Source organism: Schistocerca piceifrons, chromosome 5 (assembly GCF_021461385.2).
Source record: "Schistocerca piceifrons isolate TAMUIC-IGC-003096 chromosome 5, iqSchPice1.1, whole genome shotgun sequence".
Lineage (NCBI taxonomy): Eukaryota > Metazoa > Arthropoda > Insecta > Orthoptera > Acrididae > Schistocerca > Schistocerca piceifrons.
This window is the reverse complement of record NC_060142.1, coordinates 155846645-155865330: the sequence shown is the minus strand read 5'-3', so window position 1 is coordinate 155865330 and position 18686 is coordinate 155846645. Positions and strand designations below refer to the sequence as shown.

At 39.0% G+C, this 18686-nt stretch overlaps 1 protein-coding gene across 2 annotated transcripts in view; it reads left to right on the top strand.

The window, feature by feature from the left end:
• LOC124798216 (GPI ethanolamine phosphate transferase 2) overlaps positions 1 to 18686 on the top strand; it is a 102229-nt gene that overhangs the window by 18206 nt on the left and 65337 nt on the right. Inside the window, exons 3-6 of one of the 2 annotated variants that reach the window (XM_047261521.1) lie at positions 12249 to 12458; positions 12538 to 12726; positions 12837 to 12982; positions 18013 to 18155. In XM_047261521.1, coding sequence (XP_047117477.1) covers positions 12249 to 12458; positions 12538 to 12726; positions 12837 to 12982; positions 18013 to 18155 — 688 coding nt within the window. The remainder of the gene's footprint in view (positions 1 to 12248; positions 12459 to 12537; positions 12727 to 12836; positions 12983 to 18012; positions 18156 to 18686) is intronic. The other variant, XM_047261523.1, reaches the window with a different exon arrangement.

The window sequence follows — 18686 nt, the reverse complement described above, 5'->3', positions numbered from 1 at the left end:
AATAGGATCTTTTTCATAGGAAATTTAACGCAGTTTAATTTTGTACAGGGGAACATTTTTGCTAGAAGTTGCGGTTTTTGAGTTATTCTAGAAAAATATATTAAAAGAGGCCGTGAAATCCCCCACCCCTACACTCACACCCCATCAATGGGGATTTTTATTATGCTGTTCATGACACTCCCTTCTACCACTGTACAAAAATTTGCAACTGCATGATTTTTTCCCCCCTAATCTTCCTTTGTTGAGTGGGCTAAGAATCCATCGAGGGAAGTTAGTTTTGAGGAGAACATCCAGCATCTCGTGAACTGTCCTTATATACTCACTGTCCTCCTTCCTGAGAGGAACTCCTGGATTGGTTGGATTTTATAATGTCTGGTGCTGGTAGCTGACCTCCCACCTCCTCCCAGAATACCTTCCATGATGATATTTCACTTGCTTAGTTGAAAGATTGTATTTGACAACACACTCCTGGTAAGTGTTAAAAAGTCTTCTTATCTGCTTCCTCGCAATTCCAGTTTATCATTCCACCAAGGCACATTGGTGTTTGTGCACATCTTGGTGATAGGTCAGTTTTCTATGAGGTCGTAATGACAGACATCACTTCACTGCAGTTTTCTCGAGATCTACTGGTATAGTTACTGAACTTCAGATTTCAGATAGGTGTGAGTTTAGGTCTTTCCTGCGAGTCCGTCTATTTTCCCTTGTTTCCTATAGGTGGTGGTCTATTTAGCACCCAATTCAACCTCAAACTTGACGTACATGTGGTCAGTTAAATTCAACCTCAAACTTGACGTACATGTGGTCAGTTAAGGATGGCTCCAATGCCAAATGCCTTTGTTCGACATAACTTCCCATTAGATGGACCCTTAAGTTGTGTCAGTTACTTCTTCCCTTCTTATGTTGTCGAAGGTAGGTACCTTGTTCCTATTCCAAATGTCTAAGTTACTCTTGACTAAATATTCGAGGAAGTACTTACATCTGCTGTTGGTGTCACTGCTTCTCCAGATGAGGTTGTCGGAATTGGCTTCACAACCATTCAGAAGTTATTCCTTCAGCTGTGAACAGCTGTCTGCCAGTCTCCTCCCTTTCTGGGAAGGAGGAGCACTGCCCTTATAAGAAAGATAAATTGAGGTCAGTACAATTTCTATCATGGTACCTTCCTTTCATTGGGTCCTCTTGATGGTCCGTGGAACAAAAGTCTGCCATCAGCAGGAATGAAAGTTCATTCTTGACATAAATGTATGTTCTGGGATTCTTTGGATTTCTAGCATAAGTCAACTTAACCTCTAGTTCCTATGAGGTCTTTGAAATGCCTCCTTTATATAAACAGGGTGTCCGGATCAGGGCCATGTGTACCACCTGCCTTCCCAAAAGATGACTCAGTGTGGTTGCAGGTTTATCTGCAACACTTGAGTAGCCAGCTTGCCATCATGGTTGCTTCCAATGTCTTTGAACATCGTGATGGTTACCTGCTAGAATACTGTCATTTTTGGGCCCTATTGTCATGTTCCCAGAGACTCTTCACTGGCCTGCACCATAAGGGTTTGGCCCTCCAATACAAACTTTCAGCTGATTATCCTTCAGTCCTCTGTTGAGACTTTCTGGTTCTGTGCCCGTACTTCCTGGAAAAGTCTTTGCAGGAATATCCTTAAGAAGTTTCATTACCAAAATTATGATGTCTTTGTGGTCTTGCAGAGCTCAGCTGCTGTCTTGACCAGCAGCTTGGCCTCCTCCCAAGGAGATATATTGGATCCCATCTCCTTAAGCCAGTCCACTGTTCCCAGCCCCTCATGAAGTTTAGAGTGCCTCGCCTAGATGAACCCTTCTGAATTTTGGACCTGGACTTGCCTCCCCAGAGTTCCATCAAAGGGAACCATCTGAATAAGTTTCACCTGTGGATATCCCTCTTGGATAATGACCATCCTGAAAACTGAGACTGCAAATTATTGATCTGTTTTCTTATCCTCCCCAATTTTGTCAGAGAGAGCCATCTAAACTAGCTTCACCTGTGGATATCCCCCCTAGATAACAACCATCCGGAAAACTGAGACAGCAATACTAGTGATCTGTTTCCTTATTTCTTCTCTTGGCTTTTTCTGGGTCCAATTATCTTGAGAAGTGGAAGTATTAGAAACCTCCCTTGTCTCTTATTCCCTGTCTTGGAGGCAGAAGTGGTCTGTTTAACCCTTTCACTCTGATGCAGTCTTTTTTTAGAGGTCTTAGGTTTGAGACGTTTTAATTGCCACCATTTATGTTTAGGAAGTAATTCTTTGCATATCTTTTCTTTTTGTTCATTAAGAGGTTTTCTCCTCTGAGCCTCACATAAAGATTTGATCTTGACCCAGTCCAACTTCTCAGTGACGTTTTCTACTTCTTGGACTGCTCCGTTGCCCAGTCCAATAGTGGATACAGCGTACATCAGTTCCAACCCTGATGCTTGTACTCACTTTCCATTTCTGTTACCTGTAATGATATTTGTTCCTAACACAAAATGAGTTTCAGGTGAATTCTAATTTACAAGGTCTCTTCAAAAAATTCCAGAACATTCATAATTTTGTGCTATTGGTGTGCTGGAGTGAAATGCAGTTGGCATTCCTGCACCGCCTGTATTTAATGTGTAACTGGCGGAAGTTTCATTGTTGTATGTTATTTTTCAGTGCTGCATTGAGTAGAATGTTGTGTCGCACAGTTTGCAAATTTTTGGGTGGCAGAGTTAGAGGAGCAACACTTGTGCATTAAATTTTACGTGAAATTAAAGAAAACCCATACATACACACACCAAGTGATGCAGGAAGCCTATGGAGATGAATGCTTAAGCCATACTCAGTACAGGTTCACACGGTTTAAAAATGGCTGGATGGAAGTTAAAGAGGACCCTTGTTCGGGGTCAAGAGCGTCAGTAACATTGTGCGTGACAATTGAAGACTGACTGACAGATTGCAGAAGAATGTAACATTTCAGTTGGACCATGTCGTGAAATTCTGACACAGCATCTTGGAATGCCTCTTGTTGCCACAAAGTTTGTCCCATGGCTCATGAGTCTAGACCAGAAAGACCTTTGCCTCACAATCTGTGAAGACCTTTTGGATCGTGAAAATGAGAACAAGATGTTCCTTAAGAGAATCATATGCAGTGATGAGACATGGTCTCAAGGACCAAGGGTCAGTCTTCACAATGGGTCGGGAAAGGTTCTCCAAGACCAAAGAAATCTCTTCAGGTCAGGTCAAATGTCAAAGCCATGCTGATAGTTTCCTTTGATTTTGAAGGATTAGATCATGATGAATTCATCTGACAGCGACAAACTGTTAATTGGTGGTACTCTTGGAACATATTGTGATGGCTGCGAGAAAATGTGAGATTGAAATGGCTTGAAATATGGTGAGACAATTCATGGCTCTTTCATCACAATAATGCACCCACAAATTTATTACTGTTGGTGCATGACTATTGCACAAAAAACTAAATCATTGTGCTGCCTCTTCCTCTGTACTTTCTAGAAGTGGAAACGGTGTTGGGAGATGTGTATAAATTATGGAGGAGAATATTTTGAAGGAGACAATGCACAGTAAGTACAAGGTAAGCATAGAAAAAATTTGTGGACAAAGTTCCAGAATTTTTTGAACAGACCTCGCGTATAACCACAATAAAAGGCAGAAAAAAAATTTCTGTGTAGGCTTGCTTGTTGAGAGTGCAGAGTGGAGTTCCGTAGTCTGGTGTGAAAGTCTTCAGGAACCTACCATCTAGAAACAATAAACTGAGAATCCTTATCACTTCATAAGAAAGTTTAAAACACACTTTGTTAACCACTCAAGATTACTTGATTGTCTAGATTTGTGAATAAAGGATTCGTCATAAAATGCAATCTTTCACAGCTGGTATTTACATCCTGGATGATTTTTATTTTATATGAATTAGGCCATGGTGCAGAGCATATTTCTCTGCCTGAATATTTTGTCTTCCAATGCTGGAAACATGATCAGAGGCTATAAAACTTAGATAGCAGTTTGAAATTTAAAGAATCTTATTGAGCCCATCTGTTTTTATATATTAAGCTGTTCAAAATATTGGATGATCGGGGTAAAAGAATTTATGAACTACAGTACTTGGAGGATGAGCTCAATCATTTAAGAACCAGTTCCAGGAGAAATAGTGACTCTGACAAAGAGATAAATAGTGCACTACATCCTAAAAGGTCAGGAGCTTGTAGTGCAAAAGAATGGACTAAAGAGATAGTTTTGCTCTTTCATAAAAACCGTCACAGATTGCACCAGTAGAATACTAAGTAGATGCAGTGTTGACACAGTGTGTATATGCACAAGAAATGTATGCAAATCATTGAACGCTGCAGAGGACCTACAAAGCTGCTTGCAACAGCAATTGTCATCAGGGGAACTCTAATAAACTGATTGTAGTAGCTCAGCCCTGGGACCAGGAAGCCACCAAATTTGTGTCTTCGATACTATGATTTTATCAATATCCAATTGTTACTATGCTAGAATCTAGAGAGGCCATAGAAATTCAAAAGCACAAAAAACTTCAACAGAAGAGGGGGAGGATTGAAGTTGGATAAGCTGTGAGCCCAAGTGCCAAAGGAAGCGAACACGCTACACATTCTTCTGTGGCAGGCCAGTATAGAAGTGTGTGCAGAAACAGCTAAGTGAAAAAATCCATGCAATATGCATGTTTTGTGTATGTGTAAAAGCTGACTTTGGAATTTTCCTTTGTGTGAGAGGGTGTGTATTTGTATTTGAAGTTCTAGGTTTGCATCTCCTACTGTTTACATTGCTTCTGCATACTCTTTCGTTGATTGTATCAATATTGATTATATTGTGAAATTTGAACATTTGTGAGTGTTGTGATGAACTTTTACTGTTATCATCAATTTTAGGCCTAAGTTGAATCGTGCTCTTTTAAAATTTTGAATAACAATAGGTCTGTCATTCTTCAAAACAATTTTCTCTAATATCATTCTTCAAGTAAGTGAGAAGTAGGTTATTTTTGAGAATTTTCAGACGGTTACAAAACAGACTGTTAAGTGTTTTGGATACGTAACCTATCTCATAGCAAATTAGCATTTGTGATTCACAGTTGCTGCCTAAGAGTATATCACTCCTGAATTACTTTGTATATCAGTGCAAATAAATGTGCATTTTTGAGAATTTCCAAAGCTGCTATTGTCCTTTGTATAATGTAAGAGTAATTTGTAGTAAATTAGCGTTCATGATTTAGGTACTGTAGCAGATGTTCTAAATAATATATTGTGTTACATCAAGTTTTCCCTTAAAGAGGAGTAGCCCTACATATTATTTACATTCATTGTAAATTAACTCTGTTTTCGAGTTTGCTAGCAACTACAATTAATCCCAAAACGTTTTAGGAAACAAGTAATTTTTACCTTAGGTTTTTGTGTTTCCTGAATAGAAATGTCATTTTGTGTATTTGTTTCAATTCTTATAGCAAATTATGGGATGAGTGGTTTCATAAGCAGCTGGAAATCACCTTGACTACAGTCAAATGATTGGCAGCTGCTGCAAACCGGTGTGTTGTAAGAGTTACCGAGAGTCTTGTACCAGTGATACTGGTACAGATACCTCAAGAACTACCCTTTCCTTTGTATCCCATCTCCTCTGCAGAAAGTGCAGCATCTGTCATTACTTGTCCACTGGGGGTGGCGTCTCAATGGTAGATCCAGGTGTCGGGGAAAGGATGGATGGGGACCAAGGATGTCTTACGGTGTTGTACTGATCCCCGTAACCAACAAATTTGAATTACTGTCTTTTGCTGTAACTGAGCCACCGGGACTCATGTCACCTGTTCTGGAGAAACCTGTTCTGTCCAGTGTCGAGAGGAGGCAAATACAAAGGGGTAGGAGTCTATTTATCATTGGCAGTTCAAATGTATTGTGAATGATGGTACCCCTTAGGGAAATGGCAGCAAGGGACAGGAAAGGACACCAGGTGCACAATGCGTGTATACTTGGAGGGCTCATTTAACCCTAGGACGCCCAAGCCTTTTTCTCTAACTTGGATGCCTAAGGGGGGGTTCAGCGAGCCCACAGGTATTAAATAACTTTACTGACGAAAAATTACAACTTTCAAAATGGTTTATGTATTTTAACTAAGGCATAGGTTTATAAATGTTGTTAATTGTTATAAATATTGGATTGAGTGAATAAAAAATTGACATATTACAATACAAAATACAGATGTGTTCATATACAATGGACTACTGAGTCCTCAACTTCAAGGCAAGAGACACACTTCACAATTTTTTCTGAATGTGTGTTACACACATGTTTATGACACTGTCGACAATACTGTTTTGGTTTACTTAGATTGTTGTACTTCTGCTTCTTTGCTTTAGCTTTTCTTACACAAACATCGCACCGACATTTCCCTGCAGGAGGCTGACGTGCTTCTGTTGTCACTCCTTTGATTTTCTTTTGTAGAATAGTCTCCATTGATTGAACAGTTTGGTTAGATAACCCTCTTGCATTGGCACTTCTTTCTTCTACCTGCAATTTCACTAGTTCCATCCCAGCTTGCTGATGATAAAGTTTCCGTTTGTTGTGTTTCTTTCATTCCATCTTGGCTGTTGTTGGATGAATATGGTGGTTGCATTGATAGCACAAATGTCGATGAGAGTGTAAAATACACATAGAGGCCATCTCTTAGTTTCCCTCTTGCAGGTGTACATACGTGCCATTTCATCAATGGTATCATTTCCACCATTAGTGGAATTATAATATGCATTTATCTCGGTTTTATTCTTCTCTCCTCCAACGGTGCCTTTATCTTGGTGCATTGTTGACATCAGTAAGTTTTTACTTGGTTTCGTTTTTGCTATGTAGGACACCAAAGTTACTGGAGGCCTACCTGTTGGGAACTGCACTCACTCACTCCAAGTTTACAAGATAAATAGCAGCTGACTGACAACAGCAATCACTTCCTCTGAAAGTAAAATGATTGTTGTGAATATCAAGAATACCAACCAACAAGAAACAAACTTGCATTGTTGTAGAGATGGAAATACGAAATCCTACTAAGGGAAATTTCTATAGCATGGAAGCCTGAGGGGGGTTTGTTGGACCCATAATAAGTTTATTTATTTTTTCTTTCAAAGCAGGAATTTTCTATAAAATATATTGACACTAACATTTCATAAAATAGCCAACAAACAATAACTCAAAGGGAATATGTAGTATGAAAGTTACTTGGCCAAAAGCAGGGGGGACAAAAAAATTGTGGGTTCAACGAACCCCCCCCCCCCACCCCACCCCTCCTTAGGCGTCCTAGGGTTAACATGATGAAGAGGCTATTCCAGCAGCCATTGAGGTGAGGCAACAGGGTGCAACCAACTGCAGATTGTGGTGCACACTGGAACAAATGAAGCCGGTCATCTGGGCTCCAAGAACACACTTGGGTCATTCCAATGACTGGCACAGAAGATTGAAAAAACAAACCTTGTGCATAGTGTTTCAACTAAGCTCACAATTTTTGTCATTGTCCTCAGAACTGATTGTGGTCCTTTGGTTTTGAGTAGAGTGGAAGGACTGAACCAGATACTTCAAAGGTTCTGTGACAGGCTAGCCTGAGAGTTCCTGGACTTATGCCATAGGCCGAGAACTGCAGGGTCCCCCTAATTGGGTCAGGTGTATACTACTTATCAGAGGCTGTTACTCAGGTAGCTGGCTCTGTGCGGTATGCACACAAGCGTTTTTTTAGATTAGATGACTCCGCTTCCACCCAGATAACGATACTTGTTGGAAACCCAGAAGTATCAGTGCAAGATCAAAAGAAATACTTGCCATTGGTGAGAGTATTAAATTCCTAATAGTTAACTGCTGAAGAATTTCCAACAAAGTGCCAAGAGTTTTAAGTGCTCCCGAAAAACAGTGAAGCTCACATAAATTTAAGTACAGAAAGGTGGTTGAAATCTGAGATTGATGGCAGTGGGATTTTTGGAGAAAATTGGAGTGTATATCAAAAGCATAGGCCATTAGAAAATGAAAGTGATTTATTTGTCACAGTAACCAAGAAACTCAAATCCACAGAGATGAAAATTGAAGTTGCGTGTGAGATTGTTTGGGGAAGACTCAGTATCAGGGGTGGGCATAAAATGAGGACTGGATCCTTGTATCGCCCATCAGACTCATCTGTTAATGTACCGATATCTTTAGAGAAAACCTCAGTTCACTTGTACAAATTCTGCAGTCATAGTGTAATTATCATTGGAGACTTTAATCATCCAACAATCAATTGGAAAAAATTACAGTTTTGTTAATGGTGGGCTTGATAAGAAATCCTGTGAAACGTTACTAAATGCCTTCGCTGAGAACTACCTAGAATAGATAGTTATGAACCCCACTCATCATGAAAATATATTGGATCTATTGGCAATAAACAAACTTGACCTCTTTGAGGATGTCCTCATCGAGACTGATATCAGTGACCATGACACAGTTTTGGCAACAATGATTACCAAAGTAGAAAGGACAACGTAAACAACCAGAAAGATATATATGTTCTGTAAACTAGATAAAATATCAGTAGTGTCATACATCAGTGAGGAACTTGAAACTTTCAGCACTGAACAGGAACAAGTACAGGAACTGTGGCTCAAGTTCAAAAGAAAAGTTGACCTGCTCTGGATAGATATGAACCCAGGAGAGCAGTCCATAATGGGAGGGACCCTCCCAGTCACTGTAAAGAAAATTCAAAAGAAACAGAGGTTACTACATAATAGGTTAAAACAAAGCATAGGGCTATAGATAGAGAGATGCTGAATGAAACACGTTTGGCTGTCAGTAGAGCAATGCGTTTCACAAAACCCAAAGAAACTATGATCATATGTAAAGGCTGTTAGTGGAACCAAAGTTAGTGTCGAGTCCCTAATGACTGAGACAGGAATTGAAATTGAAGTTAGCAAAGCAAAAACTGAAATGCTTAACTCTGTTTTCAAATGTTCCTTTACAAAGGAAAACCCAGAAGAATTGCCCCATTTAAATCATTGTACCACTGAAAATATGGTTGAAATGAGTGTTACTGATCTTGGTGTTGAGAAACAGCAGAAATTATTAAAATTGAACAAAGCTCCAGGGCCCAATGGAATCCCTATCGATACCACACCTACACTTATTGACAAAAGTAAAATCTTGTGAGGTACCGAGTCATCGTCAGATATAGAAGTAACTTGTGGTGTGCTCCAGGAAAGTGTGTTGGGACCCTTGCTGTTCATACTGTATATCAGTGACTTTTCAGACAATATTAATAGTAGCCTCAGACATTTTGCAGATGATGCAGTTGTGTATGATGAAGTACTGTCTGAAAGAAGGTGCATAAATATTCAGTCATATCTTGATAAGATTTCGATGTGGTGTAGAAGACTGGCAGCTTGCTTTAAATAGTCAGAAATATAAAATTGTGTACTTCATGAAATGAAAGACATAGTATCGTATGGCTATAATATCAGTGAGTCACTGTTGGAATTAGCCAACTCGTACAAATACCTGGGTGTAACACTTCGTAGGGATATGAAATGGCATGATCACATAGTTTCAGTTGTGGATGAAGCGGGTGGTTGACTTCCATTTACTGGTAGAATATTGAGGAAGTGCAATCATTCTACAAAGGAGATTGCGTACAAGTCCTCCTGTGACTGGTTCCTTAATATTGCTCAAGTTTGTGGTACTCGTACTAGATAGTACAAACAGGGGATATTGAACATATACACAGAAGGGCAGCATGAATGGTCACAGGTTTGTTTGATCCATGTAAGAGTGTCACAGAGATAATGAAGGAACTAAACTGTAAGACTCTTGAAGATAGAAATAAACTAGCCCAAGAAAGTCTAATAACAAAGTTTCAAGAACTGGTTTTAAATAATGAGTCTAGGAATATGCCATAACCCGCTATGTATCACTCACATAGTGACCATGAGGATAATATTAGAATAATTACTACACACACAGAGGCTTGCAAACAGTAATTCTTCCCACGTTCCATATGTAAATGGAACGGGGAGAAACCGTAGTAACTGATACAATGGGATGTGTCCTCTGCTATGCACCTCACGGTGCTTTGCAGAGTATAGGTGTCAATGTAGATTACACAATCTCAGTATGACTGTGATCTTAGGTATTGCCCTGATGAATGTCACAAACTGATTGTTGCATGGAAATGTGTAGACGATTCGGCTCACTTAGCATGTTTTGCTTTGATAGTGCTATCTGAATCTTGATTGCCTCTGATGACATCTTCAGCATTGGAAGATGAAACATGAGGCAGAGAAATATGCTGTATCTCCAGCATGCTGGAGTTAGTGATGAGCTCATGTGGAGCCACATTGTTTACTCTCAAACTTGTTGATTTGTGGCATTTTCCGCTTGGGTGGTTGGTGTATGGGACCTCATCAGCATCATCAGTCCAGAACTGGTCATCGATAAATAAATGTTCATCCTGTGCAACTTAAGATGGTTTTCATAACGGTTATTGTAAAAGAAATATGTCTTGGACCACTGCCTAAGGCTAACAAAGAAAAAAATCACCAAGGATGTAAAAGATTTCTCTTACCAGTATAACTGGTGACTATGCTGACCTTTAACATATCTCTGTTGTTATGGTGTTGCTGTGGTCTTTAGTCCGAAGACTGGTTTGATGCAGCTCTCCACGCTACTCTATCCTGTGCAGGCCTATTCATCTCTGAGTAACTGTTACGAAGTACATCCTTATGAATCGGCTTACTGTATTCAGATCTTGGTCTCCCCCTAAGATTTTTACCCCCAATGCTTCCCTCCAGTACTAAATTGTTGATCCCTTGATTACTCAGAATGTGTCCTACTACCTAATCCATTCTTCTAATTTGGTTGTGCCACAAATTTTTCTCTTCAGTTCTGTTCAGTACCACCTCATTAGTTACGTGATCAACCCATCTAATCTTCAGCATTCTTCTGTAACACCACATGTCAAAATCTTCTATTCTCTTGCTGTCTTAACTTTTTCTCATCCATGTTTCACTTCAGTAGGTGGCTCCACTCCGTACAAATACTTTTGGAAGACTCTTAAGTCTATACTTAATGTTAACACATTTCTCTTCTTCAGGAACACTTTTCTTGCCATTGCCAGTCTAAATTTTACATCCTGTCTACTTTGACCATCTTCAGTTATTTTGCTGCCCAAATAGCAGAACTCATCTACTACCTTAAGTGCCTCATTTCCTAATCTAATGTCCTCAACATCACCTGATTTAATTCAACTAAAGTCCATTATGGTACACACCTAATTATGGCCCTATGATAAATGTCAATATGGCTATATGGACTTTAAGCTAGCAATATGAAATTAAAAACCTGGAGTGAGTGGTATCCTTTCTTTCAGGAGTGCTAGTTCTGCAAGGTTCGCAGGAGAGCTTCTGTAAAGTTTGGAAGGTAGGAGACGAGATACTGGCAGAAGTAAAGCTGTGAGGACCGGGCGTGAGTCGTGCTTTGGTAGCTCAGATGGTAGAGCACTTGCCCGCATAAGGCAAAGGTCCCAAGTTCGAGTCTCGGTCGGGCACACAGTTTTGATCTGCCAGGAAGTTTTATAAAATTATAGTTCATAAAATTGTGTGAGAGAAATTGTGGTCTGGAATTATTTTCAGGGGGTGAAATATCAGTACTGCTGATAGGCACGTATAAAAATATTTGATACTACTCCAGCTTTAAAACTAGTATTTGCTTCTTCGAGGAGGAGAGAAGGAATAGGTTGGGGAATGTTCAAAATTAAGGGCACATCACTCAGCTTATCTGGCGTACTGATATTCTGCCTAATGAAGGTAAATACTAACCATCAATAATGTCTCATAATTTTATACTTTTTCAAGTGGATTTTCCTTTTGATGCAAATAGTTCATAGTAGTTTAATGACAGATAATTATTATTGCAGTTGCAAACAGCTCCTTCTTTTGCTAATATTTACTTTGACTTGTTCCACATCCATGAAAATTCTCTTTCATGTTGTGAGTTACAGAAAACAGTGAATGAATGAAAATAGATAATAATAATAATAATAATAATAATAATAATAATAATAATAATAATAATAATAATGTAATATTCAGTATACTTTTGGAAGGCAGCCCAAAAGACACTGAGAAGGCATTTATGTAGAGCCCATGAAAGTTTTCTGCAAAGAATCAACAGTTATTGTATGTATGACTCAGTGAATGTTGATGTCCACCACATATGAATGAAAGTTTGTTCGATATTGCAGGCTCTTACAACAGGTTCAGTGCCCAACTTCATTGATGTTATCCTCAATTTTGGTAGTAGTGCTGTTACTGATGATAACCTGTTACATCAGGCAGTCAGCAATGGACTGAAGATTGTCTTCTATGGTGATGACACTTGGCTGAAACTTTACCCAGACAAATTTGTAAGAAGTGAGGGAACTTCATCATTTTTTGTATCTGATTTCTGGGAGGTAAGAGGTTTCTGCAAATGTGTGTGTAGCATGTATTTAAATAGTGTGCAATCAGTAATTTAATGATCTATTCTTGAAGGTTGATAGCAATGTTACACGTAACTTACCATCTGAACTGAATTCCGATGACTGGAGTATAATGGTACTCCATTATTTGGGCTTAGATCACATTGGACATGTTGAGGGACCAGAAAGCCATCATATAAGAACAAAACTTAATGAAATGGACAGTGTTGTACAAAAAATACATGAACAGTTTGTTGTCAAGGTATGAACAGTAATATTTTTTTTAACTTCCGTTCTCCAGATCATGGAGGAAATGTGTACTATACAACCTGAAATTGCTCCATTTGTCTGGAATTTGCAGTTGTGTTTTAGAATACCAATGGAGGAAAACCATCTCTCATGGTTATCTGTGGAGATCATGGAATGAAAGATTCTGGTGGTCATGGTGGTGCATCACTACCTGAAATAACAGTACCAATTATTGCTGTGGGGCAGAGTTGTGTACAGAGATATTCCAGGTATAGCAATCATTATATGCATCTTTTTAATTTCCTTATCTTTGTAAATACTAAACTAGATGATTTTTTATATGTTTATTAAAGGGAAAAACAAGTGCATACTCAGAACCTTGTGATATCCATGTTACATACACTGAGAGGGAAAAAAAATCTCAACACCAAGGAGCAGTTGTACGACATAAATGGAAGTTGGTAGGCCCATTTCCAGATCTGTAAGATGATGTCTATTCAAATTTCCCACCAACGCGTAAGAGTGGCACTAGGAGCACCGCTATAAGAATGCAAATGAGGTCTGCTTTAAATGCATACCATAGTGGGTGTGAACATCAATTACCTTTGAGATTGGACGTGGTGAGTTGATGTTAGTCAAGAATGTTTTTAAGCCGACAAAGGTGCCATTATCAGCACCTTACTGAGTTTGAACAAGGTTGTATAATAGGGCTATGAGAAACTGAATGTTCCTTCTGCGACACTGCAGGAAGACATTGCAGGAATGTGACCACTGTACATGATAGCTCACAGCTGTGGTCATGAGAATGTACGTTCACAAGAAGCCCGGGCTCTGGACAGCCATGTGCCACAACTGAGATGGAAGACAATTGTGTGTTCGCCATATAGTTTTGTTGCAAGGTATTGCATCTGCAGCTGCTACCAGAGCAGAATTTGCCACCTCAGTGACATAATGAACTACTAAAAATCAGTTACTTCAAGGATAGCTCCGAGCCAGATGCCATGTAGCGTGCATGCTGTTGACCAGAAACCACCACCATTTGCAACTTTAGTGATTCAAGCAAGAGCTCATTGGAGGGCAGAGTGGAGGCCTGGTTCTGCCTTGGTACCAGTGATGCCTGTGTGTTAGTTAGAAAGAGGCCAATTGACGGCCTGCAGCCAACCTGCCAGTGTGCTGGACATAGTGGACCTTCACCTGGAGTTATGGTCTCTGTTGCAATTTTGTATGACAACAGGAGCCCTCTCTTAGTTATCCCATGCACCTGACTGCAAATTTGTATGTAAATCTGGTGATTCGACTTGTTGTGCCACCATTTGTGAACAGCATTCTAGTGGGTGTTTGCCAACAGAATAACGCTCAGCCACATAATGCTGTTGTAACCCAATATGCTCTGAAGTGTGTCAGCATGTTGCCTTGGCCTACTCAATCACCAGATCTATCTCCAATTGAGCATGTATGGGATGTTGGTAGTCAACGACTCCAGCGTCATCCATGAACAGTGTTAACCGTCCCTGTACTGACTGGCCATGTGCAACAGGCATGGAACTCCATCGCACAAACTGACATCCAGCACCTGAACAACACAATGCATACATGTTTGCATGCTTGCATTGAACATTCTGGCAGTTACACCAGTCAATAATGTACTGGCATTTCACATTTGCAATAGCTTATCTCGAGCTTATGTTAACCTGTGATCTTTCAACATTAGTAACTTAAATATGTTATCGAGACCAATGTATTTCTGAAATTTCATTATTATACATTAATTATTTTTTGGTGTTGAAATTTTTTCTTGTCAGTGAATTTTAAAATCTGTTCTGAACATGAAAATAAATTCATTTTCAAAATAATCACATTGTCCTGAGAGCTCCTAGTCATTGCAGTTGCATTTATGCCTTGATGTTAGTTAGAGATGAGGTATTACAAATTGTACAGCTGTTAAAATATTTTAATTGATTAAAAGTGCCTCTGTGCATGCTGTTTGCACACTGCCACAAGAGACTTCTAAATTTTAGCCCTCTCTTAAGCTCTCACCATTTGTGAATGGCTGACTACGTATGTTATACTATTATTTAGTTGTACAATATGTAACATGCAGATTGCTTCCAGTTAGAAATTCATCACAGTGTCATCTACTTCTATAGCAGCAGATTTTTCATATATATTGATGCCATGGAATCTTGGATATTCCTACTCTCTGTCCACTCTTGGATTATCTGGAAAACAAATGTTTGATATTTCTACTTCTTCAGGATTATAGAGTTTGTTCTTTCACATCCCTTCATTTCAGTGGACTGTATTGGTATGTTGTTTCTGTAATCTTCTTTGTACTTCATAAGTTAAATAAATTATTTTGTTTGCTGTGACTAAATTACAAGAGTGATTTGAAAAGTTCTCGGAATGGAATAGAAAAAAAAAGCACTTACATCACTGAAACGTTTTTTTATTTTTCAGTGTAGTCTTCTTTAGATTAATGAACTTGGTCCAACGATGTTCCAGTGCCTTGATCACATTTTCAAAATCAGTTTCCTCCAGGCCTGCAAAATAGTTGTCAACTCCGGCTGTCAGTTCTTCGTTTGAAGTGAATCTTCGTCCACCGAGAAAAATATTCAGTTTTGGGAAGAGATGGAAGTCTTACGAAGCCTTATCAGGTGAATAAGGTGGGTGTGGCAACAATTCATACCTTAGTTTGTGTAATTTTGCCATCTTGATGGCACATGTGTGTGGGCACGCATTGTCCTGATGGAAGCCGACTTTCTTCCTTGCTAGATGTGGCCTTTTCTCATGTATCTTTTGTTGCAATTTGTCCAGGTGGTTACATAGTATTCTCCAGTTATTGTTTGCCCAGTGGGGAGAAAATGTACACATACCCCAGATTACTGATGCCATGACCTTTCGCGCTGAAGGAATTGCCTTTGCTTTCTTTGATGGCGGAAAATCAGCAAATTTCCACTACTTCGACTTGTTTCGTCTCTGGGGTATAGTAGGGCACCCAAGATTCATCTGTGGTCACAAACCAGTGCAAAAAAATCTTGTTCGTTACTCGTAAAACGGGCCAAACATTGTTCCGATATGTCCATTTTTGATCCAGCATCAAGAGTTACGGCATCCATCTTGCAGATATTTTTTTCATTTCTAATTCTTCAGTTAAAATGTAATATACCCTTTCAGATGACATGTGGCAAGCATGAGCAATTTCACACACTTTCAATTGGCAGTCCTCCATGACCATTTTGTGCACTTCTGCAATGATTTCTGGAGTAGTGACACATTTTGGCTGAATACTGCATGGATCATCGTCTAAGCTTTCCCAACCAAATTTAATTAATTTGTCCACTTGGCAACAGTTGAATATGAAGGAGCCAAGTCCCCCAGTGTATTCTGGAAATTGGCATGAAAGTCCTTTGCTTTCATACCTTTCTTTATGAAGTACTTAATCACTGCTTGAATCTTAATTTTTTTTTCACCATCTTTGCAAATCACTATGTGGCGGTTTGGCCTGCTTTATTTATATCTCTGTTTGATGCCCTCGGTGTCGACGTACTGTGTTGCTACACTGGCTAAAAAAATGATTGTGGATTCCGACACTGACTACTGTAAATAATGTAGCCGATAGGTGCACAGTTGCATTTCACTGTGCTTTACTTTCACTGTTCACAACCCACTAATAATACACAGTCATTTGGCCAGTGCACTATTGTTTCACTATCAGTCAGTCCCAGTAATAGTTTTCAGGCGAACATCCACATACTGCTACAATAGTTTAGTGTCGGACATCTACGAGCAGTAAAAGCCTAATCACAAAGTTCACAGTTCTTGAAGAATAGAAAGGTATGTATGGAGCAGGCACTGTCATTGTTTTTACACATGGCCTAATTGTTTAGCACTTATTCCACAGTTAAGTTCAAGCATTATTGTTATTCTAACCAACACAGGTTTCTCGGCTAAAACTCGACAGTGGACTGACTGTCTCGGGACCAAAAATTGGCCCCTTATATGTCATCACAATAATAGGTCCTGTACAATTAAATCTTAACTCATTAAATTAACTGAACACATCGAAAAATTCTGTCTTTTTAACAGTTTTTTCTTCAGCAAGGATTAGAGTCGAATTATTTGTTTAAATGATGTAATTAACCCATACCGTCATGTAAACAATACTTTGACAAAACTGTTAATTACTTTTGAATTAATGAAGGGCTGGTTTTGCTAACATGTTTTTGAATAGAGCCAAATAGATACTTTTAAGATTACTAGTATTTTGTCTTCCAAACGTTTATAATTAGTACAGAATTTGTATTTGTTTACATGTAAACAATAGAATTTAAGTTGCGAAACAATTACTTATTTCACCCTATAACAAAAGGTACTACCTAGGAATAGTCAAAATAAATTAGAAAATCAATTACACACCTAAAACCAAGCACAAAATTAGATCTGGTGTTAAATTCTTTAAAACTGAGGGCCAACCTTTCTCTTATATGAAAAAGCAGATTACATTCATGTATGTTAATGCTAATTAATTCAATAATGAAAAAATGAAATTTAAGGAGGCAGATGGCAAAACAAGAGGGGAAGTAAAAATATCTTAGCTCGCTTCATCACAACTACGCAGGAACAACAAGAGAGCCGCGTCACCGCCACAGCTCTCTTCAAAGACCACTGATGTGGCACATGTTTACAGGCAACAATCCATTGAATATCACGTGAACAACTTGTTGCCCTTGCGCTGATCTCTCGTGGTGATTCCGAGAACTTTTCAAACCACCCTCATAAGAATAACACTTTGAGTAAAGGGTCTATACTAAAACTTGATGGTGAAATGTAGATTCCCTGTGACTTGGCATTTGCTTTAAATTTTGGTGACTGTTCCAAACTGAAATAGTGCAGAGGTTTCCATAAAATTAGGTTCAGGTGGAATCTGATCTCATCCTGCAAGAAGTCGGTCAGAGGACAATAAAAGAATTCTCTTGAAGCTCACTCATAATTTCTGATGTTGATGTTCTTAGTTTGATTATTGACTGAATTCTTTTTGAGTAATTTTTGATTGTGCTACAGAATTCTCCCTTTTCTAAGTATACATCTGTTGTAAATTTATTGAATGCAGTAGCCTGAAGTTTTCGTAAATGTTTGTATGGAGGATAATTTAAAAAAATTATAGATATACAGAGTGAAATGAGTGTAAGTGCTGAAAATTCTATAGGTGGCTGAGGATGGTGTACTGAACAAAATTACATCAGAATTTAAGTCATTTGCAGACTAATAATTGTAGCTATTACAAGTCACATGTTTTCAGGTTGGATAGTACCTCGATGTATGTGTGGCAAAAGCAAGCCATGTCTGTTTTCCCTGGGTCAGCAGATCCAATATTAAAATGTGGATTTATGGACGCAAAACAGATAATCTGTACTGACAGGCGTCGTCCACATTGCAGCGCAGGTATGCCCATGCAGAAAACATCAGATTGTAAAGTTTGTGACATTTGCGGGAAGACTGATGAGAAAAAAGCAACCACAACACTGATGTATGTACATATTAAGGTACCATGTATAAAAATATCTGCACTTATACTCATTACAACTGTATATCTGTGTAAGGAGAAACATAAAACGTGTCGAACCTCAAACCAATGACTTTGCTGGAGTGAGTGACTGACTGAGTGAGTGGGGGGGGGGGGGGGAAGCGAGGGGGAGAGAGAAGAGAGGATGGAGGAGGGGGAATATAGTTTTATTGGCGGAATCCTGGGAAAGTATTGCACATCTACGTATGAGAGCACATCTAACTTTTGGTTTATACCTACTTTTGAGTGGAAGCCAAATACATGCCGAAACAGGTTAGTTCATCTGACAACAAACCTAACCTAACATTTGCCAGTTGATTTTATAAGGGCTATCAAACAGGCTGTTTTTAAACTTCCTGCTGATGTTCGTGAGGCGATTAGGAAAGAAGTATGTCATGTGTTGATAAGGG